At 34.9% G+C, this 26,230-nt stretch overlaps 1 protein-coding gene across 4 annotated transcripts in view; it reads left to right on the top strand.

Moving 5' to 3' along the window:
• ATRNL1 (attractin like 1) overlaps positions 1-26,230 on the top strand; it is a 431,564-nt gene that overhangs the window by 202,796 nt on the left and 202,538 nt on the right. For all 4 annotated transcript variants that reach the window (XM_085064762.1, XM_085064761.1, XM_085064764.1 and 1 more), the window contains exons 25-26: positions 10,175-10,236; positions 24,455-24,533. In XM_085064762.1, the coding sequence (XP_084920888.1) occupies positions 10,175-10,236; positions 24,455-24,533 (141 nt within the window). The remainder of the gene's footprint in view (positions 1-10,174; positions 10,237-24,454; positions 24,534-26,230) is intronic.

Here is a 26,230-nt window from a genome sequence, read left to right as displayed (position 1 = left end):
TGTGAGGAGTTCACCCTGCAGGGAGTAAAGAGTATGATTTTAATTTCTTAACTTGAGTTATTCAACACCTTCCTGCACTTGAAGCCAGATCATCTGAATTGTCTGTTAAGGTATTTGTTCCTCTGAGCCCTGCTCATAGCTCTCTTGAAAAAGCCTGCTCAGGCTTATAGAGTGCAATAATTGGGGTTTGTCAGATATGATGATTTTGTGGGAAAATTTTTGGAGAAAGTTGCATTTTTTATTTCTAAAACTTTCCAGGAAAAATATTTCAGGGTTAAACCAAGTTTTCACTCAGTTTCTTCTTTTTTTTTAAAGCAGAACCTTTTCCCTTTTTTCAAATATTAGGAAAGTAATTTTTTCTTAGAAAGGCTTCTCAAAACTGTTTTATGGTTTTTTTGGGGCCAGCTCAGCCAATTTTTGACAACTAGTAGCTACAGGAGAAAGCAGCAACCTCAAATTTCCTAGCTTTCTGCAGAAGCCCTCGTACTTTGTCCTGAAATTTTGTCTAAAATTACTGAATTATCTCTCTGAATGTGGTGGTTTTTTTCAGGATCTTTGCCCTGACTCATATACTTGTTTTGTCAAAAGATGATGTTCACTATTTTGAGATCAAACTCAGCTATGCAGACACCCTCTCTGTTCCTAGTCAAATGAAAAGAATCTCAATAGCTGAACAATCACCCCCAAAGCAGACCTTAACATTTCTGCCTCAAGCTGGAATGAAGTGTTCAACATGAGAAAGGAAAAGGCACAACCTGTGTCTTGACAGGGTTCAGGCCAGCATTATAATTATGTAAGGCTCTTGAAAGGTATTCTTCTTCTTTCTCTGAAAGCATGAAGTGCTCTAGCTGCAAAAGTGTGTTTATTTTCTTTAGGTTTTGATTTTGTAAAAGCTGTTCAACAGACAAATGGTTACTGTTGATTTGCACAAGCCTAATTAAACAATTAGAGCTTCTGGAAAATACACTGGGAAATCGAGTGTTTAAAAAATGAAGTTTAAAAGTACACTCAGTGCTGATAACTTTGAATATTTGTTTTCTTTTCAACAGTAAGTCCTTTATGAATTTAAATATATTTGACTGATATTCCTTGCTATTTTTCCCCAAGCCCCTTCTGAGCTTTGCAGGTATCCAGCCAGATCACAGTCCTAGGTGATACATCTCATACATTGCACTCTCATTTCTATATTTCAGGTATAAAACTTTGCTACAAATGCTGTAGTTTCATGGGAATGACTGTTGCCAGTTCCTATCAGTGTAGTCCAGCATGTCATTGCCAAATAGTCAGCATGGCTTCCTTTATTGGAAATCAGTGTCAGCTGAGCAGGACCTGCTCTTTGTTTTCACATCCTTCTTAGTCTTCTCAAAACCCAGTTACTCATCCACCTTTCCCAACCTGATTTCTGAAAGTTATTAAAAAAGGTTTCTGCTTAGTACCAGTACACATTTCTCTGCACTTTTTACAAATACTTTTCTGAATGTGACAGCATATCCTCAGTGATATATCAGTGGAGCATCATCCTGACTCTACAGAATGTACCACGAGGTTTAGTGAAGTCTCAAGCTGATTGCTGTATCTGCTTTTTCTTTTTTTTTTTCAGATTTATTACAGCTTGCACTTTAACAGGACTTTCAAATGTTGGATAAAAGTTAAATGAAAGAGAGTAAAATTAACATAACAAAATTGAACCACAATGTGTTCTGTTAATCCTCACCATTTAATTTTAATTTTATTTTGTAAAAGTCTCAGTTGTCACTTTCTGCATTTTGATCACCTCTTCAAGGGAAAATATAGAACTCATTCTCCTGCTTATATGTTAGATAGTTTTTTTTCTTGGTATGTAGGGTGTTTTATAGGTTAGTCAACCACTTCCCCTTTATTTGAAGGAATAAATATTTTCACATTAGTGTGGTCTGTTACTCCTTCAGCAGAAAATCTTAGAATATTCTTTTTCCTTGTGGACATCATAAGTGGACATCATCCCATTCATACAACCTGTCCCCACTTTTCCTTCAGTGGAATAAGTACACAATACAGAGAGCTTAATCAGTCTGGGTTTTTTCCTCATACATTTTTATGTTGGATTTTCTAAATTATACAGGTTACTATGTATCCTCTTATCTTCACGCTCATGCACACACATGTAAACAATTCCCATACCCTACCTTCCTATGAGCTGTGGATCTTCAGATTGAAATGATCATAAAACTGAAGAACATTTTCTCTCTACAGTTTAATGAGATTTTGTTGTCTTCCTTTGTCATCATTTCACAATGATGGCCAAAATTTTCACTTAAGTACAGTCGGTCTTGAGAACGCCTACCTGTCTTCTCTTTTGGCAAATCTTTCATGAGAGGCAGGACTGAGCATTTCAGTTTCTTGTCTTTGCATTCTGTTCTGAAATCCTGGTCTTTCTGAAGCCAAAAGGAAATGGTAGTAATGTAATGGTAGCCAAATGGTAGCCAAAAGCCACTGGTAGTAATGTAATCAGCACTCACCTGTGGAGAAAAAAAATACAGACTTTTAAAAATTTCATGTGTGTTCTATCACAGTGCCTTTCATAGGATGAACACAATTTGAGTACTTGTGCTGTTGATGACTGAAGGAATGCAGATTCCTTCCTCTTCTGAGAAGTAATTGCATCAAACATGCTCACACTGACTGCTACTCTCATTGTAGCAGTGCTATGTACATCAAGGAATTAGAGCCTCTGTCTTTCATGGGCTTATCAAAAGGTGAGGAGGAGAACAAGAAAATACATCAATGAATTTCTCTGCTGACTGAGAATGTGCTTCTTGGTTGTTCTAGACATTAGAGAGGGGAATCACCAAGCACCACGCAAAAGATCAGAAAGTGTAATTTCTACAAAGTGGTATTATATACATAAATCTTCTGAAAGACAGATACCTCTGGGATATCGTAGGCCATAGACTCCTGTGTAATCCATTACCCATGCTGATATAAACCTTTGATTTGTGGGTTTAAACCTGAGGCTGAGTAACCTCATAAATATGCTAATCCACGGTAATCAAGAAAAGTGCCATTGCAAATACAAAATTTTTATTCCGCAGCTCCAACAGCTTTATAGCATGCTCTACATTTATAACAATAAACTTTGGGAAATTACTCTCTTCATGTTTAAGGAAATGCTTTGCCCTTTTCTTGTCATCTCACAATGGGTTTTACATACATTATTTTGAATGGCATGATCTTTATGCAAAATTCAGGGCATGTTTTGCCTTTTCTAACCAAGTATTTGATTTCTAAAATGAACAAAACATTGCATAAATTTTAAAAATTCATTTTTTGTAGCCTTATAAAAAATTTATTATCATTTTTATTTGTCTGGAGACCAGCCAGTGGGTTAACTGGGAGATTGTCTAGCAAAACCAGCTCTACTGTATATGTAAAAAAAACCTTAGAGAAATTTGAAAAGAATCTTATCATTTAAGCAGCACATTTTCCATCTCTGGTATATATATTTCTGCACATACACATTGGCATGGATGTTAAATGCCATGACCTCCAGGTTAAGTTCTACAATCATTCAAATAGCTCAGTGTAAATGTATTGTTTTATTTAGGAATGGTGAAGAATATCTTCCATGTGGGACCTTTTTCTGTTTACAAACTTCAGAATACAAGTAGAAGAGGAATCTGCACCTTGGGAGATTCAGAGAGAACATTAGCAAAAATTCATTGTGTTAGCCATGATGCATTGAAACAAATTTTCTGGACTGGCTGTGGAATGTTCACTCTTGGAGGTTTACACAACTTACCTGGAAAAAGGCACTGTGTGCCTGATCTGCTGTTGACAGCAGCCTGGCTTTGAGTGGGAAGCTGAACAGCCTCAGTTTGTGATGTTCCTCCCCATCCCCATTTCTGTGACTCTGTGATGATAACATATAAGAGCACATTCCGTAACAGGTGCAGCTTTCCTGATGGGAAACTCCTTAATTTATCAAGTCATAATAAGATGTCAGGAGAAGTCATAACAAGAAAGCTGAAACCTGGGGTTGAAAGGAAAATTCAATTCTAGCAAGTGACAAAAATGGCTTTTCCTTAATGTAGCTTGACAAACAAAACCATATCGTCATGCAATGCTTCTCTTTGTAGTAGAATTTAATCATTCAACTCTGCCTGACAAATTCTCTCACTTCATTCCCTTCCCTTCTGTATCTAATTTTTCTTCCTGTCCATTTAATCCAGGCAGGCTTTTAAAAACCAGAGTTTTGAAAGATGTTGTCTAGAAATCTGCTGTTTCACACAAGTTTGTAGGAAAACTCAATCCTGTAAAGATTCATGTCTAAAATAACTTTCCAGTACTGTAGGTCTTTGTGTCAATTACTTCTAATCTTTTTTTAAATTTAATTTTGAAAAATGTCATTTCTCTCTTGTCAGTGTCTTTTAATTTTCTTTCATTCTTTCATTGACTTTAATATTCAATATTTCAATTTCTTAATAATGTCTATATGAATCATTATGAAAATGCTTTGCATACAGAATAAAACTGTAAGTTAGATAATAACTCCCTCCCCCAGATTTTCTCCTGACTTCTTGGAGTTTATTAATGTGGGGTTTTTCAGTGTGGTATATGTTTGTTCGTATGTGTACACAAATACAAAATGATATAAAGAAGTGGAATATGTATATTTAATTTAATAGATAAAATGCCTATTGGGTAGGAAAAAAGTTCAGCTGTTACAACCTTCTTGAGGAATATCTCTATTCTTACTTGAATAGAAAACTAGATTGTCTTTCAGCCTCTCATGTCTCTGAATAGTGGAAATAATACCCTGTAATTATTACATTTTTTGAGAAAGGAAGGGGTGGGTATTTGGATAATGTAGTGTGTGCCAGCAGGAGAGACAGGGCTTCAGCATGCAGAGATAATCTGTGGAAGCTGTTTGTCAAATCTTGATGTGAAGGCTGTGGTTCCGACTCTGAATTTATTTGTTATCTTTCATTTTCTATTTATGTTATCAGTATGAAAGTTTTGTTATCACTAAATCTTATCATCTGGGAGGACTGTTTGTCAACATCAAACAGAATTCTTTACAGGCATGAATACAGCAGAAGGAAGTAGGGTTCTGCTAGCAGGCACTCAGCTCCATATTGCTTCTCAGATCATTTAATCCCAACAACAAATATTTCTTTTGCCTATTTTATTATTACACTGTTTTACAGAAATACCCACTGAGTACTTACAAACCATGGGAGAAATTTATCTCTCCTAACATTATTTATATTCTAAGTTTGACATTAGGTCTGTAGTCCAAACTGTTCACAGAGTCCCTGTGTTGTTAGTGGAGAGAAATGGCAGCTCCATTGGGTAATTCCTTTCAAGTTATGAGAGTCCCACATCTATTTTAGTCACTCACCAATGAAGTGCCTTCCTATCTCTGCTGATTCTTATAAGCTAGCTGACTAATTTAGACTAGGTTCACACGTGGGACTAGATTTGGCATATTCCACATGGCAAAATTCAGATGCATTTCAAAATTTCTTTTTCAAGTTCTGGGAAAGCCAATATATGGAATAAATGTGTGCCATTTTTAACCTCCAAGAGTTTAATGTTTTCCTTAGTTAGACAGATGTAATTTGTTCATTATCTTGTATCTTTCTTACGATGTTCTCTTGGAATTTCTGTTTTCCAAGGGAAAAGAAAAAGAAACTTTGGGCTTTGCCTGTTAAATATTTCCATAGGGAAATTGACAGTTCCCTACCATCTCACTTGTGCAGGTCACTCTTCACAGCTTAAGTCCAATAGAAAGAAGAGTCAGAACCGTTTTTTACTCTCTCAATAGCCCAATATATAATTGTACTTATAATTGTGTTTATATTTAAAGAAGAAATCAGAGTATCTTATCCCTTTTCTTTGTAACTGCTGATTATTCAGTAGTCATGTATTTACTGAGTTTAAAGATACCCATAGGTGCATTCCCCTCCCCAAATTTATTATGTAGTACATAATAATGTCTTTAAAACAGTTTATATTTGGGTCTCTGCAGTCTCGACAGATACTCTGCAGAGTAGATATCTAAACTTCAATTGGTACAACAAAATGTAAATGTGAGAAATTATGATGTGTTTAAATTTTCTAGCATCCTCATTCCAAATTATTGCAGTGTTTGATCTTTTACATTTGCCTTATAAAAAACGTTATTCACAAAAGTGTGGCCATCTACACAAATGTTTTGCTCAGCTGACTTTCATGCTTTTTGTCTGAAGTAGCTTCAGTCAAAAAGTGTGAAAGGTGATGGACAACAAAATGTATCAGCCTTTATGTTCAGTCAGTATCCATTCCTTCTGATTCACTACATACCTAGTACCAGTGTGCAAGTGTAATAGTTTTATCCAAGAAAAAATTAAATTATGGTTTTGATGATACTGAAGGAAGTAATAATTCTGCAGGGTTTAAGTGTGCATAATCAACACAGTCCAGGCAGTTTAGTTTGGGTTATGTCTGACCTTATTGCATTATGTTTCCAGGTTTAGTAATTAGACCTTCTATCAGAGTTTTGCCATGTATTTATTTTAGTTTCTCTTATTTGTTCGATCGTAATTTATTATCAGTGGGGGATGGAAGAATTGTATTAACAGGAGTATTTGTTCATTGTTTGAGAGCCTGAGGTAGGAGTTTGCTTTAGTGGGTAATGTCGTGAAATGGAGCACAGATTATAATTGCTTTTTGTGTACATTATTTGAATATATGAAACATTTTATGGATTAGGTTCCTGTTTACTGTAAATGTGGAATTTTGATTTAGAACCTAGTTTTTCCCTTTCTATTTCCTTTTGCACAACTGGTTTCATTAGAATTGTGGAGACAGCTTCTTGATGGCTTCACCTATATTTTCAAACTAAAACACAAAGTTCTGAGGGCAGACTTGCTATTTCCATATGAAAGATGTCCCTGAGTTAGACTTTCAAGATTTTCTCATTTTTGTCATGGAACAGATCTTGACCTATTGTTCTGTAGGACTCTATTACTGCTGCAAGTGATAGTCAAGGTAAAGATGAACTGAAACAATGGGAAAAAATGATTCTATCCCTGCAGGCATTAACTTCTGAAGGCTGGAAAAATCTGTGTTCAAAAGTTCCTCCTGTTTCAGCAGACCTATTCCATCCATCATTATTCAGTGTAAAGTGTTTTTCCTGCATCATGTGTGTAACCAAAACATGAAAAATTAAGAAATACTATGCATTTAAACGTTGGTTGCAATGCATCCTGGTGTGCAGTGCTCCCTGACATATTCTGCTGTCTATCTGACTTTTGAATCCTTAAGTGTATAAGAGGTTTGTCAGCAGTTACAATGCCTTGTCTTCCAATTAGGCCATGCATCGTTAAAAAATTTGTTTGCTTGCTTTTTTAAAAACATATTTTTCAAAAACTTAAATGTGGCAGAGAAAAAAGATAGACACATCTTTTTTTTGTTTGAACAATCCCCACGGTTCATTTATCATTCATCAGCCTTTTCTTCATGTGTATATATATATATATACATATAGAGATATATGTATATTTAAACCCCACATTTGGCTTTGGAATCTTCTCATTCTCCCTGAGTTTTCTACATTTAATCTGTACATTGTTGTTCCTTTGATCTAATGGAATGCAAATGCAGTTCACAACAATGACAGTAATGATAATAATAACTAATAGAGGTTATCCTTTGCCATAAAAAATTATGTTCCATATGGAATTTCATTTTATTCCATAGGAAATGTTGGAAAGGATATTTATCTTCATCCTTATTTATAAGAGAAGATAGAAGATAGAGATAGTATTTGTGGACTCCACAAGCTTTTTAGATGTTTTGGGGAAACTGAGGACTACATGGGTATGATACAAATTAACAAAGGAAATATTTGTGACCAGTATCTTTAAGTCCAAAATGAAAACCTGGGTTTGAAAGAATTTTCCTTTTCTTATCCCTTATCTATATAGGCACAAGCAAAAAGACAATTACATTCATATCTATATTAAACCCCCATGGAAATAAATCTTCTAATTGTATTGTGGTTCTTTGTATCAGTCCTAGGTTCATGACATTTGCTTGCTTCTTTGTGGTCTACTTATAATTAAAATATGTATTCTTTGTGTTAATATTCTGTGTTGAAATTAGTCTAAGATACATGATACTGTTCAGAAAGTACTGTAGTTCATCTTTTATACATGAACTCTAATGTAATTATTAGAAGATGTTTGATTAAAATTGGAAATTACTTTTGGGATGAAACTTTATATCTAACGGTGTTTCTGCTTTAAAGTATGAATATTTTCTGGAAAATCCCATAAAATCTACCAGGCAAGTCTTACAGACAGATGTTCTTCCATAAATTTGCAAACATGGGCTCCAACAACAGAACATTGCACTTACCTTGAGTAGATGATGAGATGAATAGAAGTTGGAATATGTGGAATCATTCCTTTTGTGTACATTCTTGTGAAAAACACTCTGAGCATGGGAATATGAACATAATTTAATTATTAAAAATGATATAAAATCATTGAAATTTTGTAAATCTGCTTACTTCATATTTGTTGTTTGTTGATAAAGAGAAATAGAGGCACTGCAGTTTTTTAGAAAAATCTGAGGTAAAACTTTCCTGATACGATTGTGATCAGGTTGAGGGTTTTGATTGCAGACTTTCCCTTGACTGGAGCTGTTTCTAGACTCACAGAGGCTGTTAAGGAATTCTGACTCCTGGAATGAAAGTAACTGTAGTAATGCAAAATCTAAATGCGCATTCGACAAAAAGCATTTCAACAGGTCACAAAAGGTGAACTCAGTCAGAGCTGGCATGTTTTCTTCTCCTTGTGTTAGTTCATTCATCTAAAGTATGATTCTTGTAAAAAACATTCTGGAAACATCAAGAGTGAATTTAAGCACTAACTAGTATTTGAACTGAATGCAGACAGCACTTAAAATAAAACTAAAAAAAAAAAAAAAAAGAATTTGGAAAGCTTTTCATTTTTGTACAAGGTGTACTTAAACTATTGTTTGTGTTTGGGATACACTTTATATTGGGCCAAATAAGTCTTCTGGTCTTTTCTCAGACATTATCTTTCAAGTCATTGGTCTAGGTTGAGCTGTGTTTAGCTGGCACAAGGCACAGTAACACCGTTGTAGTACTGGCATTTCCATTATAGCTTTATCCTGAAACAAATTTTAAAAAAGAGAAAAAAAGTAAATTTTTCAGTATCATTCGTTATCATTTCAAAAGTTCACCAGTCAGCTATGAAAGCAATTCTGAGTAATTTGGTGTAATTACTAGTCAAGATCAGATCTTAAATGCACAAAGATCTCTAAACCCAACAATTATTTGAAAATGCTCTAAATATAGTTAGATAAACACTTTGTACAATTCTAAGTAGAAGATTCTCTGTATCTTCAGTTTGATAATTATAGACTGAAAAACTGAGCGAGACAGGGACTTACAGATATTTGTAGATATAACATAAATATTAAGTACTGTTCTTAACATTAGCAAAAAGCACTTACAGTAATAATTATAGGCTGTATTGCATGCAAGTGTGAATGTCTGTATGGATGTGCTGTCTTAGAGATAATTCTTAAATATTCACAAAAATTGCAGCAAGAAGCTGAACTAATGTATGTTGTGGTGAGGCTGTAAAAATGTAGTCCAAAAGAATATTTATTACTTTGTCTTTAAAGTAATTTGCTTTGAAACTGTTTTCTTATGTACCAGATTTATCCTTTTTTAAAATTAAATTAACATACACATTAATTTTAATATTATACAATTAAAATATTTTAAATGTATTAATTTAAAGCACTATATGTTGTTTGTCTTCTCTAAAACCTTGTTCCAGTCTTGTTATTAAAATAGAAGAGGGTGATAGTCAAAACAGTTTACTATGAAGAAGAAAATTAACAATATGGTTTCTTAATATTTTTCATACTGTTTTTATTGTCCATATTAAGGGGATATTTCTATTAACTTTACTTCAGTAAAAGTATTATATTCCATTGTTTGTATTTTGACACCAGCAAGGATGTGGGAATTAGTTGCTCATCTCACTTTATCATAAATGCAGGTGCAGACTAGGCTGAAATTACGCTTGAAAGTAATCATCCATGGAGCCATAAAGCCCTACCCTAAAAAGACCTCTGAAAATGTTGTAATTTACTTCTATTTTATTTGCAGATTGCCTTCTCACAGCACAATACTATCATGGATCTGGTGCAGTTCTTTGTCACCTTCTTCAGGTAAATTGCTTTTTCTGTCTTCTAACTGCAATCCTGATGACTCTTTACCCTCAAATCAGTATCTTGGCCAGCTTCTGAATCTTGAGAAATGCCTGCAAGGATGCCTTCAAAGTGTTCCCTAATTTGCACCAGTGGAGGGTCCAGGCCAATTAAAGGCAGCTGCTGGAATCTTGCATAATATAATCATGTATTTCATATTCCGTTCTACAGTCTTCACCCTTCATAAAGATTAGCTGGGTTTGTACTGTATATTATAGTGATTAAGAAAAGCCAGCTAAACTTAAGTAAATTATGTGTGTGATTTTTCTATAAACATTTTATGGAATTATTTAAAATGATGGCTCTGTTCAATTGCTTGTTATTTTTAATAAAGCACACCAAATCACTACTAATGCTTTCATGTGTTAGAGATTAATTGTGAAAGGCAGCAAGTAATGCCTGAGATTTGGTTGTGGCAGCAATGCAGGGATGGGCTTCAACTGCAAATGGGTTGTTCTAGCATCTGAACAAAACTCCACTGAAAGGCTTCTTAAAAGTTCAGCTATCTTATAAAATGTCACAAACATGAATATACACAGATTAGTTACAGTGCTTTGAAATCTTCCTGTGAAGATATTTCCCAATAACCATGAAGTGTACACAAAATGTGAACGGTGACAGACAGGTATGTTCATCAGAATTTCTGTATTTCTAGAATGGCCATGACTTTATTTCACAAGTTCACAGTAGAGCTTCTCTGCTGCCTGTGATCACTGTGCTCTGAGGAACTGTACCTAAAGAATCTGACTCTTAAATACTGTGAATGGACCAAATTCTGTTTATTGCTGCTGCCAAAAAAGGCACAGAAATGAGCAGAGCCTGGAGTTTCCTGTACCCAGGGCATTGGCTAATGGAGAGGAGTTTAGTAGGTGATGTAGAATATCCCATTCCTCCTCATTCACCACAAACAGAGCAATAAAATGCTGATTGTCTACAGGTCTGTCTAGTAGTGTTTTGGGTCTTTGGTTGTTGGGTTTTTTTGTGTTGTGGTTTTTTTTTTGGTTTCTTTTTCATGGAGAGACAGCAAGCTCTAAAAAATTACGATGCTTATGCAAACCTTTAAATTACAAACCTGTATAGAAGAAAGCAAAATCTGTCTATGTACAACAGAACAGAGGGATCCTGTGACAAATAGCAGAGATAAACTAAGAGCAATTTGTTGGTGCTCTGTGCCCTGATGCAGCCTTAGAAAAGGTGAGCTACAGGCTCTTTGGTGGTTCAGCCAACCCTGTGGATACATTGCATTAGCTCTCCTGGTGTGATGCTCTAGCTCATGCTGCTTGTTCTGGATAAATGCAGACTCATCATGATCCTGAAGCAAGAAGAGATCTGCCTGCCTGAGCTGTAAGCTAATTGGAAACCAGGGCAGATGTAATCCCCCTTGGAGAGAGAAAGGTTGCAGGAAAGCTGGCAGCTCTCCTGCCACTGCCTTTGACTCAGCCCCACTACACAACTTTCAGCTGGCACTCAGCTCAACAGAGCCTTGCAGCCTTCTGCAGTGCAATGCTCATAACCCACCTCAGGAATGCAGCTGCAGAAATACATAAGGGAATCAGGAAATGCTGTGAGAAGTGCATTGCAGTGATCCAAGCCAAGGTGCAAACCTTATTTCCAGGCCACCCTGCAAAGACACAGATTAATACAGCTAAGGTTTGAGGGTAATAAAGAGATAGAGTGTTTAACACAAAAATGTTTTAAAATCTTGATGTAAGGTTGTATGGTACTCTTCTGCAACTGAATTGGTATTAAGGTGTCTGTAGAGATAGGTAGGATTCCAACAGTTTGTAGCCTAAAAGAATAATTTTAATAAGAGTTTGTTTGTTTGTTTCTTGTTTTGTGTGAGTTTAGTTTTGCTTGTTTGTCTGTGAGGTTTTGTTTTGTTTTGTTTACTGCATGGAAATGTGGAATATTGTGACTGTGACAAATCACAGAGGTAACAGTAATAACCCAGGTCACATTTGCTGGGATTGCTGATAGAGAAAATAATTGCGTTTAAAGACAATTTGAATGTGCTTGATAACAAAACGTATTTCAACATGCTTTGATAAACATAGATTTGCATTTCTACCATCCAGTCTTATATTTCTGAGGATGTGGCAAAATGCTGTTCACCCTGCCTGGCCAAAGCAACAAGTAGATCCATTTGACAATAACAGCTATTCAACAACCATACAAAAATGTACTTTTAAACTGTTCATTTATAGATTTTGTGTTCCAGCCTGGAAGCTGAAAGGGACATTTTACTGCTTGAATCAGAAACATCAAAACAGGCATTTCTAGAACATTCCTGATTTATCAAGATGAACTGTTTTAAAAGTGTTGCTCTGTAAGGACTTTATTTAAAACTATACATAATAAAGCACAAATGCTTGATCTACCAAGATACTGATATTATATATCCTAGAAAAAAAAGTTTCTATGATTTGAGTAAATACAGAATTGAGAGCTAAGAACCACTTGATTTTTAAACCTGTTTTTATGTAAAATTATAACAATATAACAGAATTTATAACTGTACTCAAGCAATTCCCAGATAATTATTCATATTAAGAATCTAAAGCATAAGTTCTGGTAAGAAATGTGGTTAAATCTCATCATCAAAAACCAGGCAAGCATGAAATTGGTGCAGATGACAAAGGTTAGCTGTTAATATACTTGTGATAAGAAATGATTAGCAACTGGTACTGTTAGAACTGAGTTTTTAAAGCCTGTTTCAAATGCATGGTACCAACTACTAACTCATCAGGCACTTTCTCTGAGCTCCCAGAACTATTACTTCCCTTGCCTCTGGTACTTTGGGTGAATCTGGCTGATTTAACAGAATATTTTAGTCACTTTTACAACACATCTCCATACTGTCAAAAATTACAGAATTTCCAATTTTTATTAAGTAGAGCACTGTTAAATAAATATGGACTGTTTGAAAGTTTGAAAATCCTTTTTTTGTTTGTGATTTAAGAAATTCCATGAAAAATTATCATGTTTAGCATCAGGGGTGCATTCTTACCAATAAATCTTTCTATGAACACTATAAGTGAGAGAAAACAATATTCAAAATATACCCAATGCCTATTGCTGGAGGAGGGGATCAGTGTTTCAGTAAAGATGAGCATGAGCTACAGCAGGAATTGCAGCAGATGCTGAAGAACCAGATTTATTAACTCCATTTGTGTGACTGTGTGCCTGAATCTCTGATTTTCCCTTCAGTTTGTTTCTGTTAAAATGAAAGATGATAAATTAACGCTGGATTTTGGTGTGCTTATCTTTATGAGATTGAATATTGATCTCTGTAAGAAAGACAAAACACTGAGTGTTGGGATCAGATCACGACCACCATGACTGGGATCTCAGAAAATGCACAAGTCTTATACATCTAAATTAGAATATTTTATAGTAACATGAAAATCAAGTTATCGTAGCAAAATGGATTTTACATTTGGGGCTAGAATAAAATGGATTTTTACTTAGTGATGCATTAAACAGTTTTCACCTCACTTAGAATTACAGAGTTGCTTGACTTCCTCTGGGAAAAGGCACTCTGTGCTATGGTGGGCAATTTGCGTTGGGTTTCCTTTCTCTAAATGTTTGTTTTGAATTACTGAATGTAGCTTTGTGTCTTCTGCTCTCTGAATCACACAGAAACTTTGTCATCTTTGTAGAATTATTTGATATATTCATATTTCCTGAGAAAGCAGCCACTTGATATTGGCCTGCAGGCAAAGGAGATTCCCCAGTACCGCTGGATCAGTTGCTCTTCAAAACAACTGATGAGTCACTTAATCCATCAGTGAACAGAACTATTTTCCATTATTTTCTTCTTGTTTTTCTTCTTTCTGTTTGTCCTTTGAGTCATTTGGAAGTGTGTGTGAGTGCACTAGTGCTTGCCATATTTTGACTTCAACAGGCACTGTTCCTCAAAGTACAAAACAGTTGCTCAGATAGCTGAAGATGACCTATGTGCCTGCTGGGTATAAACCAGGTGTGGGATTTTTCCTTCCTTAAAGTCAGTGCATTTAAAATTTTGAATTCTCACTTCCTTTGTGTATTGAATACAGTGAGAGGTGCTCATTGTGCCTCCTAAAGCTCTGGCATGTTCTCCATTCAGGGGTTTGTCTTTCTACAGCTGATTTGGATTTTGTATCCTTAGAAGCATCACAGATAATTCATATTGTGTTTATGTTTTGATTCTCTGCATTTGGAATTGTATTTTCCTTAATCCAATTAGTCAACTGTTTTCTGAGACTACAACAGCATTGGTGCTTACAGCTAGACTGCTTAATCCTGGTAACTTTTTTATGAAACTCCAGTTCGCTGTACTTAAAAAAAAAACACTTAGAACAGGTTTTTATCTGTGATAAATGAACTTAAAATTTTGCTTTTGTCATTTTACTTCCAAAGAGAAGCAATTCAGTCTTCTCATGACATGTACCAGTTGCAAAGTCCACTTCAGGAGTTTGTTCCCGGATGTAAGGAATACAGTGAAGTGGGGTGAAAGCTGATGAAGGAAAATACCAACAAAAAATAAAAGAAGTAAAATATATTAGTGTTTTCCTTCAGGCAGTAGTGTCATTGTCCATTCCAGCGAGTGTCAAGCAGCTTTGTCACTCCCATACCCGCCTGTCTCTGCAGGCACGGTCAGTGTCACGGGCTGGGCGCTGAGTGACATCCCAGAAATGAGCAATCTCTTCATGGCAGTGCAGAAATATCCCAGATCCCTGTGCTCAGCTGTAATAAATCACAGAAAAGACACTGCTAGGCTGTGTGCTGTGAATTCTGCACATCCAAAAATATTGTCTAATTATTCCTTTTTAGAAGAGACACCTGAATTTAAAGGAATTCTTCTAATAAACTTGCTTTGCTGGAATATGAATGCAAATATTCCAGTGACATTTCCTTGTACCAAACGAAGCATTTTGTGTGGAAGGTTTTGTGGTCTTTTTAATTTATCTGTTGGGATCCAGGGTAGGGGTGGCTATGTTTTGCCAACAAGAAGCAACATTAGGGAAATTCTACTCTGGACTCCACACTTAAGAATTACACAGTAAAAAGTAGTTATGTAATCTATTTAAATTTTTTAATCTGAATTTAATCTTCATATATGGTCCAATTATGTTCTATGTCAGTTTTCTACCTTTTCAATAATTTTTTTGCGATACTTCAGGAAAACACTCAACACTTTCAAAATTATATTTCTTTCCTAATATGTTTTCAGTCTTTTTCAGCTGAAATGCTAATATCAGGTTGAGGGGAATCAGAGGTTTTGTATTCTTTATCCAGTACAATTACAGAATTATTAGTGTTCTTCTTGAATGATGTTTTTTTGGCCTGGAAATCTAAAAATCCTTTGTCTTCAGGAAAATTTGATTTTAACAGCACTTTTAATAAGGAAAACTATGACTCTTTTACAACTACTGCTTAGAATATATTTGCTTCTTTGGAAAAAGTATTGAAAATGTTACAGATTGAAAAAAAAAGTTTTTAAGCAATGTGTTAAATTTCTTCATTATTTTTCACTCTATCATGCCAAACAATGTTGACATGGTATGGTGGCTTTCCAAATACATTTTATGTTTCTGTGATTTATTATTAAGTAATAAACTCTGGGCTAGAGAGAGCAGTGAAAGATAAAAATGAGGGAAAAACATGAAAAAAAGATCTTGAAATAATATGAATCTTTTGGTTTGGAAGGCTGCTGAAATTTGGCGTGGGTGACAATTCTTCTTCACCAAATTCACTAACTGACAGTAATTAGAATAAATGAGTTTTCTCCTCCCCACCCCCTTAATTTTAAAAGGTAAATTAACATAAATCAGGAAAAGCATTGCAAAAAAACAAAAGTAAAAGCACAACTATTTTGAAATATAAACAGCATATTCAATTTCTGATTATTCTGGAAAGCCACTGCAGAAAATATTAAATTCTGTATTTCATAGTTTGTCCAAAAATTCGATGGATTTTTTTTTTCCTCATATGACACCACTTGTTGAGAGAAATATAGAGTATCTCACCCATGAAGGGCAAACCCATAAAATTATATGAAAAATGAAAGTCTTTTCCATGGCTTAAAGAAACATAATCACGCTCCATGAGTGTAATGTTCTGCTTATTCTGTGGAGATTAATTTCAGTTTACATGAGATTAAATTGCTTTGATTGTAAATCTTTTTTATTTATCACTTCAAAGAGGTGAAAGGAAGAACTACTGAGGGTTAAAGTTCACTTCTAGAGCTTTATTATGTAATATATTTGGAAGTCCTTTTACATTGCTCACTTTAGTCTGACATTGGATTGGCAGATTAAATGTGAATGTTGATCTTCTCAATAGCACTTGGTCTGCACTGCATCCATTTTCCATTTTTAGTTGTATAAAAGGGCTGTTTGTATAATTGATCATTTATTCATATTTTGCTTTAGCAGCTTGTGGTATATTTAACATAAAACTACACCTTTGTGGATATATGCATGATTATGTATGTAGGCAAATAGAAATCTAAAAAATGTATGTGTGATTTTTTTATAGTTACTTAATAATAATTATTTTATTTCATAAAGTTATTTACCATTCCCCTCCATCCTCTATAACATTGAGCACATGTACATAATGAAAAGAAATTGATACTTTTTTCTTAATAATTTTCCTGCTAATCACAAATTCCCTGTTAAAACATTTCTTTCTTCTTTACTCTCAAGAAGATTTTTGATGTTTCATTGCACAGGAAAGACCAATAAACCCAGGCTTTGCAGAGGCAGTTGTCAGAGATGATTTTAAACTGTTATAGAGTTTATGCTTCGAGAGAAGAGGGATTAAGTTGGTTTTCTGTATTCAATATACATTAATAAATTATTTAGCACAAAAATGGTAGCTATTCTGACTAATAAACTAATATTTATTATATTGATATTTCATTGCTACTGCTTACTTTAAAATATAATTTATATAAAATGCAGTTGACACCATTGATATTTCAATCTCCCTGTTTGCCATTATGCATTCATAGCTTAAATTGTGAAGCTTTATTAATACCATTATTGAGGTTTTAGTTTATCATTTTACTTAATTTTGCTCATCTTCCTCAACAAAATTATTTTCATGACATTTCTGATAGTAATTTTAAATGTGTTGCTCTGGAGACTTACAGAATCCTTTTGGCAGCATCATGGTTTTAACCATGACAAAGTGAAACAAATCTAATGTGGATATTCTTTTCCATGCATTCTTACCAAATATAGTGTTCTGCCTGGAAGGATCCAATTAGAAGGTGGATAAATATTTCTTTTTAACTGTTAATCTGTTTTGTATAAGTTTTCTAGTCGTGGTCATGTGAGAAGTGAATTTTAAGGGCAGTTATGTGACTTTCATGAGACAATTCATGCAAGAATTATTTATGGGAATATATGGATTTTCAGGACTGCATCAAAAAATAACATTTTAATCAGTCATCTGGATAAGAAGAATTATCCATGTAATTAGTTTCAAATGAACTTGAAACTTGTTGCTTAACTTGTGTGAATTCCATTTGAGACACAAATAAATACAAATTTGCATTTAAATGATTTTTGGTAATACATGGAGTTTTAAATGCCATCGTAGATACTTTACCTCATATTCAGGCATTTCTTCCAATTTGCAGTTTGGAAAGTGAGAACTGAGTGCCTGAACGCTCTGCATGGTTTTTGGATTATAGGGCTCACATTTTCATTGGATTCCTTTAATTCAGAAAGAAACTGTGGGGGAAAAGAATGGAACACAGATCTAGGGTGATGGAAAAAGCCCTGTCATATTTCAGGTTGTGCAACGATGACATTTTGTGGCTGAAGAGGGAAAGATTGCAGCTCTTGGCTAATCCATTCCCGAAAATGGAGTGTGGGATTCAGTGCATGGAGCTGCTGGTGCTGCTGGTAGTGTTTCTCATGACAAGCAGGAATAGGAAAAGGACTTTCCTGAGCCACCTGAGGGTGATGCTGGCTTAGGTGGCAATGCCTTTTCCTGGCTGTGCCAGCAGAGCTGCCCTTGAGCAGGAGTTCAGCACTGCTGGCTGAGATGTCTTGGCTGCACAGCAAGGCTTTATTTTCCTGACCCCACACACTGCATTGCCATGAGCTGGAAGTTGCATATCTTACTTCCTTGCTAGCCAAGACCACTTTTCCCTAAGTCTTTACACATTTTAATTTGGAATTGAAACACTCCATTCCCAGAATCATTCTGAATTGCTAATCACTGAAACAGTCCTACTTATAATGATGTTTATAAAACTTTGTGATTCATAGCAGTTTAATTAATCATTAAAAATTAAAAAAATATATACTGCTGTCATACATATCAGACTTCTAATATTATGTTTACAATGTTTTGTGCTTCAGATAATCCTGTTGAAATCTTTGGAGCAGCTTGTCATGTGTATATACCAGTTAACACAAGGATGGCTGAACCCAGCACATCATAATCATAAACACAATGTTCTTGTCAACTACAACGAGAGAAATCAATTGCTGTGACAATAATTGCTATTTGAAGTCATGGTGTTAGAAAAATAATTGTTCAATTATTTTTATTTTAGAGTTGTGCTTGCTTTATAAAATATCAATTAAAATGTGCTCTATTTGCCAATAAAAAGATAGTAAATAATGTGTTGGGAAAGCAGTTCTTAGAAAAACAGTTATGATCTGTTAGGAAACTTTTTCAGTAGTAATTTAAAAACCTTAACTTAGGTATGAGACTTGTTTACATATGTCCACCCTAAAAGGTATTTTTGTCATCTTTTTTTTTTACTGAATATGTTAAATTGTTGTTCATGTTAGTACTGTAGTTAGTGTGAAGGAGAAACAATAGTGTGGGGTCACTGTTTAGATTGCTAATTAGGGAACTGTAGATTTTTGTGCTCTTGTCAAAGAAAGATCAACAGGCAGCATACAGAGATGTTTGTGGATACAGAGAGATAGTTAATTACTGTCTCAGCACAGCAAGACTCAAGTAATTGAGCAATAACTGCCTTGATGGCCCAGCTCTTATGTTCAAAAAAAGACTTGAGAGGAGCTTTTAAAATGTGTGCAAATATATATATAAATGTGTGCGCAGTAAGTGAGTCTGTTATGCACCTTACAAACTTTCTGAGAGGAATTTTGGGTGCTCCTGTCTCTGTTGGTGAGCAGTGTAACAAACAGATCATCATCTCTTGGACAAGATGGTGCTGAGGACTTGATATCCGCAGTGAATGTTTTTGTTTTTTGGTTTTTTTGGTTTTTTTCTTTTTCCTTTGAATTAGCTCTTGTTTAGTTCTGTGTACTGACAGCCCTTTGGGTCAATCTGTTTGTGGAAATTTATTTTGAATTATTATGCAAATTACTGTCTTAAGTAAAATCATAGAACCAAGAGTTATTCAACAACATCATGCATCAATTTTTACAGACCTTTTTAACATTTTAATTTCTCTTTTTATGTTAAATAATCCAAGATTGAGAAAAAAAAGAACAAAAGGATGGCACAGGGTTTTTTGTTCTGTTTATGTTCCATTTACAGTGTTGGTCCTTAAAATATTTATGCTTCATTCCTGAAATAGTTCCTTTTACATCCCTGCAAAAATAAGTAAATTATTTCACTTCAACAAAAGTACTACTTGGATACAATATGTAATTTATAGGCGTTAATATGTAATGAGAAAAAAAGGAGTTCTGTAGTTTACTTATAGAGCATTCGTAGAGCTTAAGGCGCAAATGTGTCATTAATTCATCTAGTGTAAACATGCTGATCATTACATTTCACAGATTTTCCCCTCTATTTATCCATGTAATTTAAGTTCCTTTAATATATCTGCAGATTTTATTTCAGTTTGCCTGTACCAAGCAGCAACACATCCACTAATTCCCCTAACAATTTTCAGTTTGCCTTCTAAAGAATCATGGAGAAAGTAATTTCTGAGTTACAAAAACATTGTCCTTTCCTCAGCCAGGTCTGCACTGAATATGCCTAAATGGGACCTCTGAAAGTCAAAAATTTGCCTGTGACTTGCAAAACCAGTTATGCAGGCAGTAATTACTCCTTGCAGTTTCCCTTCTCTTTGTCCTATTAAATCAGTATTTCTCTTTTCACACTGCCCAGAGCCCTTCTGGGAAGAGCATCTGCACAGCCCAGACCTCACTGCCAGAGCCTCTTGTTCTCTTGCAGCCTTTCCTGGGTCACTTTCCTCTGCTCTGTTGGACACAAACTGAATTCAACACTTCTTCCTCTTTAGTTCTCTAATAGTGCCCAAAGTAATGCTAAGACAATAACTTCCAACCAGCCTGTAATGCAGGCCACTGGGGATGGATTGCTCATTTCAAGCATGGCTTTTTTAGTGTTTCCTCCTGTTTGGGAGGGAAAACTGTGCAAAGCCTTATCCTTGTCTATTGGCAGTTCATTTTCTGTTCTGGAGACCACGAATTCTCAATAGTGCTTGTGCTGCTGTGGTTTTAAGAGTGTCTTAGCATGGCAATTGTCTTATTGGAAAGATTTGCATTGGTAAGTGCAGAAAGTCATTCACTCTGTACTCTGGGTCAGCATTTCATAACCCATGTGCATTGCAAAAGCATCTGTCCATATATCTGTTTATTTGGATGTCAGTCAGTCTAAACTACAGAGTCAGAGATGATAGACATAATCCATGATCATGGGGATTAACACCTTTGAATTTTATGCTCCCTTTTTACCATCCATCCTATTTCTGGATCTTAAATTATCTAGTCAGTGCGGCGTAGTCAAATCTTTTTTATTTCAGTATATAATTTTTGATACAGAAAATAAATCATCATAATGGCTGTGTTTAATTCAAATCTGTCTGCTTCCTGCCATTGTTTCAAAACAATGACTTTTGTGCTGGATAAATAACAGTCCTGGTGTTTTCTCTCCATGGAAACTCATACACACTTTAGGCAAGTTGCCACTTGATCTTTTTCAAAAGTGAAATGATTAGGTTTGTAAAGTCACTGTCAGTAAAATATTTTCTTCAAAATTTGAATATTTTTGTGATTTTTTCTCTTCTCTCCTTGTTTTCCAATCTCCTTTAAAAAATACCAATGCCAGTGCTTTAAGAACAAGTCTGTTCTTAAGTATCTGTTTTGCAAATGCCTTATAGAGTGATAAATTCATCTCCCAAGTGCTGCTCAATACTGGACACTGAGTATTTAGGGTTGTTTTAACCCTTTGTTTCAGCATAACCCAGCAGTAATTCATGCTGAGTTGTTATTCACACTGGTCTCTAAATTGTTTTGCAAACTGCTTTATTCCAAGGGGAAAATAGATCTTTTGCAATGAGAATAAGGCCTGAATTCCTTGTTCTCATAAATACAAATTAGCAGTGATTGTGTATTAAAAAAAAGTTAAAATTGACCACTATATGATCTCTGTGCCATTAGCCATTATTAACCCCTGTGTTCTCAGTCTTTGTGTCATGCATAGACCTCTCAGCTATTAGGTATTTGTCCCATCAAAACTGAGTGGATCTGATACTATGGGAACCTTCTAGAAATTCCCTTTTCTGCTGTTGGTCCCCTTCTGACAGTTTCTTTTTTATCTGCCTGCTGGCCAATTTTTAATTCATTTATTATGCACTACACTTTCTTTTTTATATTTCTGTCACAAGAAGGAGATAAAAAGTATAATGGGGTACTGGGGAGCATCCACCTCCACCTGTCCCGCTGGTTTTTCACATTTTTTGCCTGTGATCTCAATGTCTTTTTCATGCCTCACTTCAACTCCCTATTGTTTCAAAGCCAAAGAGAACTTATTTCTCCCACCATTTCCTTCCCCTAGCCAAGCTGACTGTAATCCTTTATATCTTTTAAGTGCAGCTTAGATTTTTTGAGATAAGGTGATGGTTGCTTCAAGATAGAGGCACACTATAGATTTATGCTCTGACATCCCAAGGCTTTCTGGTTTGTTCTTTATTCCTTTTCTAATCTTTTTTAACATCCTATTTTCTGTTTTGACTGCCACTAAACATTCAGTTAATATGTTCAAAGAACTATCTGCAATGACTTCAAGATCATTTTCTTGGCTGGTAATTGCTAATTTAGAACCTATCATTGTGTATTTGTAGCTAGTTGTAGTTTTTTTTCTTTTTCTTGTGCACATTGCCTTCAGTTCATTGTCACTGAATTTCATTCTCTTATTTTATTGCCAAGTCACTCTAAACTGTGAGATCCTTTGCAGTCAGCTTTAATTTTTATTGCCCTACATAAACCAAGGATGTTATCTCACCACAGCCTGGAACTAGGTTAGTTTCACAAAATCTGTTTTCCATGTCTTTCTTCTCTGCATTAACATGAATTTTGATTTTTCCCCCTTCTCTTTCTATGTAATCCCCCCTCCAAAACAAAGAAGAGAAGAAATGAAAATATTTACTTGCCAAGAAAAGATTATTCAAAAGTCACATTATCAATGCTGTAATTTCCAATGGTTTATGCTATTTTATGGGTGTGTCTTTGAGACACTCATTGCTGATCTTAGCTTTGCATGTAAACGAATTGATATTTTGATTGATGACAAGAAAATTCAGTGTGTGACCCACTCCACTGATGTACAGCGCACAGAATCAATTTGTCTGAAGTCTCTCAGCCAGAACTCTGAATATTTTCTATTCTACTAACCTGAGAGAATTGTTCAAGAAATTAGTGAATGTGAAGGATGGAATTTTCTAAGGGTAGAGACTCCATTCCTGGTCAAAATAAAGCGGTCACACAGTGCAAGGCTCTGTTAGTTTCATGTGTCCAGCTCCCTTGAATGTATTAACCTTTTCTAAATTCCAGGAGCACTGAGTTCATAATTGCAAACAGAATTGCTGTTGTTTCCCTAATTTAGTGGGTTTGGGAGGAGTGTAGAGAAGAGAGAGATGTGTTTCCCTTACTTCAGGCACAACATCCTAATCTATGGCAACACATCAGTCCCTGGTGTTGCCCCAAAGCATCTGGTGCAGGTACCAGCTGGGCAGTCCAGTACAGAGGGGAAACATTTATGGGAAATACTATTGATAAGAACTTCTTGCCTTTAAAACCTTAAAAGATATTGCTGCAAAACTGAATTTATTCTGGTGGTTAGTTTTTTGGTTTTTTTTTTTTTTTTTTAGTTCTGCTCTTCCCTAGGCACCAAATAGAAATTTACAGTACTTGCTTTTAAAGGGAGAAATTGGTGTTATTGTGCATTTATGCACAGTATCCCTCTGAACTATACTACTTCCAGAAATCTTGGTATTTCCCATATTAAAGAATATATTCTGAAGCTTTTTGGCAGAAAAGAAATTGTCAATGTCTAGTATAATTCAATAGTTACAGTGTTGTGCTAATTGAAACCGCCATGTACAGCAAAAGTGCCAACATCTCTGAAAGTTCTTCACACAATTAGTAAATCCAGATATTTATACAAAAAAACTGTCGAAAAATTTGACAGATCTTCTGGGTGATTACACTAGGTGTCAGCTTTAGAAGGCTTTTGTCAGGATCCAGAAATTCACTAAAAGAGTTTGAGAGTTCAGTGATCTTTCTACCAAAATCCTATGGATTAAATGTTACAATACAAAAATATTGGAGCAAGAGAGAAGGCATATGCTCTGATTGTGAACTGCAGGTGTTTCATAATTTCAATTTTTTTCTTCTTCTCTGTCGTCTTTGGGATTGTAATGTGGTGATGTCCTTGGAGATGTTTTCCCTGGGAAATTAACCACAGAAATACTCAATATGATAACACAGGCATATTGTCATGTGCAAACCCAGTTCCTAAAACTAATGATACTCCCTGTGCAGTTATCATTCCTGCATCCCAGGAAATTACCCAGAATCTAACAAGTGAGAGCAATATAAATTGGTGGGGTTTTTTTGCTATAATTCACCCTCTTTTTCCATCTACTAAACATGGGACATGCAGTGCATACTTCTGGAGACTGTTGTGGGGATGTGGATAGCTGTACTCAAGCTTATCCCAAGCTAATGGAGACAGTGATGGCACTTCCAGGAGAAAACTATAGCATGTGATGTGCATTTGCTTTTGACTTTAAAAGCGTATGGTTGATGGTCATCTTGGTAGAGTTTAGTTTTCCTCAATTTTTGGAGGTTTTTTTTCATGCTTGAATGCCCTTTTGTTACCTTTGATACCCTAAAAACATAGCCTTTTTAACACCATAATGTTACAATATCTTTTTCTTTTGTAATTGCAGTTGTTTCCTATCCTTACTGCTGGTAGCTGCTGTCGTTTGGAAAATCAAACAGACCTGTTGGGCTTCTCGACGGAGAGAGGTATCAATAACTTTAAGATTATTGTAGTAGATTTATCTTTCAGAATAAATTGAGAACTTTGATGAACAATCACAGCTCCGTTTCTCCTGTAGTGCAATTTAAATACCCATTTTATAGCCCTGACTTTTTTATGCTGAAGAAGAAAACTTTGTTTCTTTCTCCTGTCAAAAATTAAAGAAATTTCAGCACTAGGCTGCAGAAAGGTAATTTTTCCTCATGGTGGCATATTTAGAATAGAATTGAGTAGAATATTTCAGTTGAAAGGGACCTACAAGGATTATTCAGCCTGACCACTTCAGGGCTGACCAAAGGTTAAACCATGTTACTAAGGGTTTTGTCCAAATAAATAATAATTTCTTATACACTGATAAGCTTGGGGCACTGACCCCTTGCTAGGAAGCCTGTTCCAGTGTTTGACCACCTTCTCTGTAAATAAATGTTTCCTAATATCCAACCTGAACCTCCCCTTAAAAGAGCAAAATTCTCTCTCTATTAAAATCAGTTTTATCATTAAACCTGTGGCACAATTGAAATCTTCAGTAAATATTTATGTATAAAATCACCTTATTATTTTGTTGTCTAAATTCTGTTGTTGTCTCACAGCCATTTTCAAAAATTTGGGCCAAATATTTGTTCTTATCTGCTTAACAATTCATTACACTTAAATGAGATTAAACTTAGGTTATTTATGCTACATCATGTATATGACTGTATAGTGGTAGTTGTAGTTGTCAGATTTTATTTTGTTCTCATGAATGAGATCTACAATTTCTAGACACTGATGGTTTTCATTCTTGAAGCTTCTAATCCTTATGATTTTGGGAAAGAGAACTTGTTTGATGTACTATAATCTTGATTTTTTTTTTTCATAAAGACAAGCTTTGGTCTAATTAATGATTTTTTTCTTAGTATACTGGTAATACAAATGTTTAAATTATTTTTTTTTGCTGTAGATCTACAGTGAATTTATATATGCTTTAAAAGGGCCAGGTAACTAGCACTTAAAATTTTCCTTCACTGAAATTATAACATACTAATGCCAAGGTTTAGGTTGAACTGGTGCTACAAAGGAAAATGTGTATTATTGGTATTTGTTTCCTTTCTTTATTTTTTTTTTTAATTCGTATGAACATTTTAAAGCATTTTCTAAGGGCAAATTCTCATCTATTTCTCATTACTTGCAAAATATAGATGAAAGTTACTTTAAACCACATTATTCAACTTAATAATATTTCAATTAAATTTGTCCAAACACTTCTATAGTTCTGTGCAAAATTGTGTTGTGAAGGAACGTAGTAGCTCATTGATTTAATTTCTCGTGCTAATGAGGTTGATTTATTGATGTTTTTAAGGACAAATACAAATGTACTCATTTCCAGATCTAGAAGGTCTGTTCGGTTTTCTGTGATTGCTCTCCTGGATTTTTGAAATATAATATTTTTTATGTGGTGTTTAGTTATCATTTGATAAAGAAAGCATTCTCATACAAAATTTTTCAGAAGTTTTCCAAGATTTTATTTTCCTGCTGTCATCAAAAGTACTTCTAAGACTGTATGAGAGCTCAAATGAGCTGCTTGATAAATGCAACATAAACATGAATCAGCTTCTTCAGAAGAGCAAAAGAGAAAGGCATACTTGGCAACTGGATTAGAACTCTCAGGGGCTCATGGTTGGTTCTGAATCTTGGCTTTCCTTGA

Source organism: Lichenostomus cassidix, chromosome 6 (genome assembly GCF_008360975.1).
Source record: "Lichenostomus cassidix isolate B80296 chromosome 6, HeHo_3.0, whole genome shotgun sequence".
Classification (NCBI taxonomy): domain Eukaryota; kingdom Metazoa; phylum Chordata; class Aves; order Passeriformes; family Meliphagidae; genus Lichenostomus; species Lichenostomus cassidix.
Note: the sequence above shows the minus strand (reverse complement) of the source record. Positions and strands in the feature narration are given on the sequence as shown.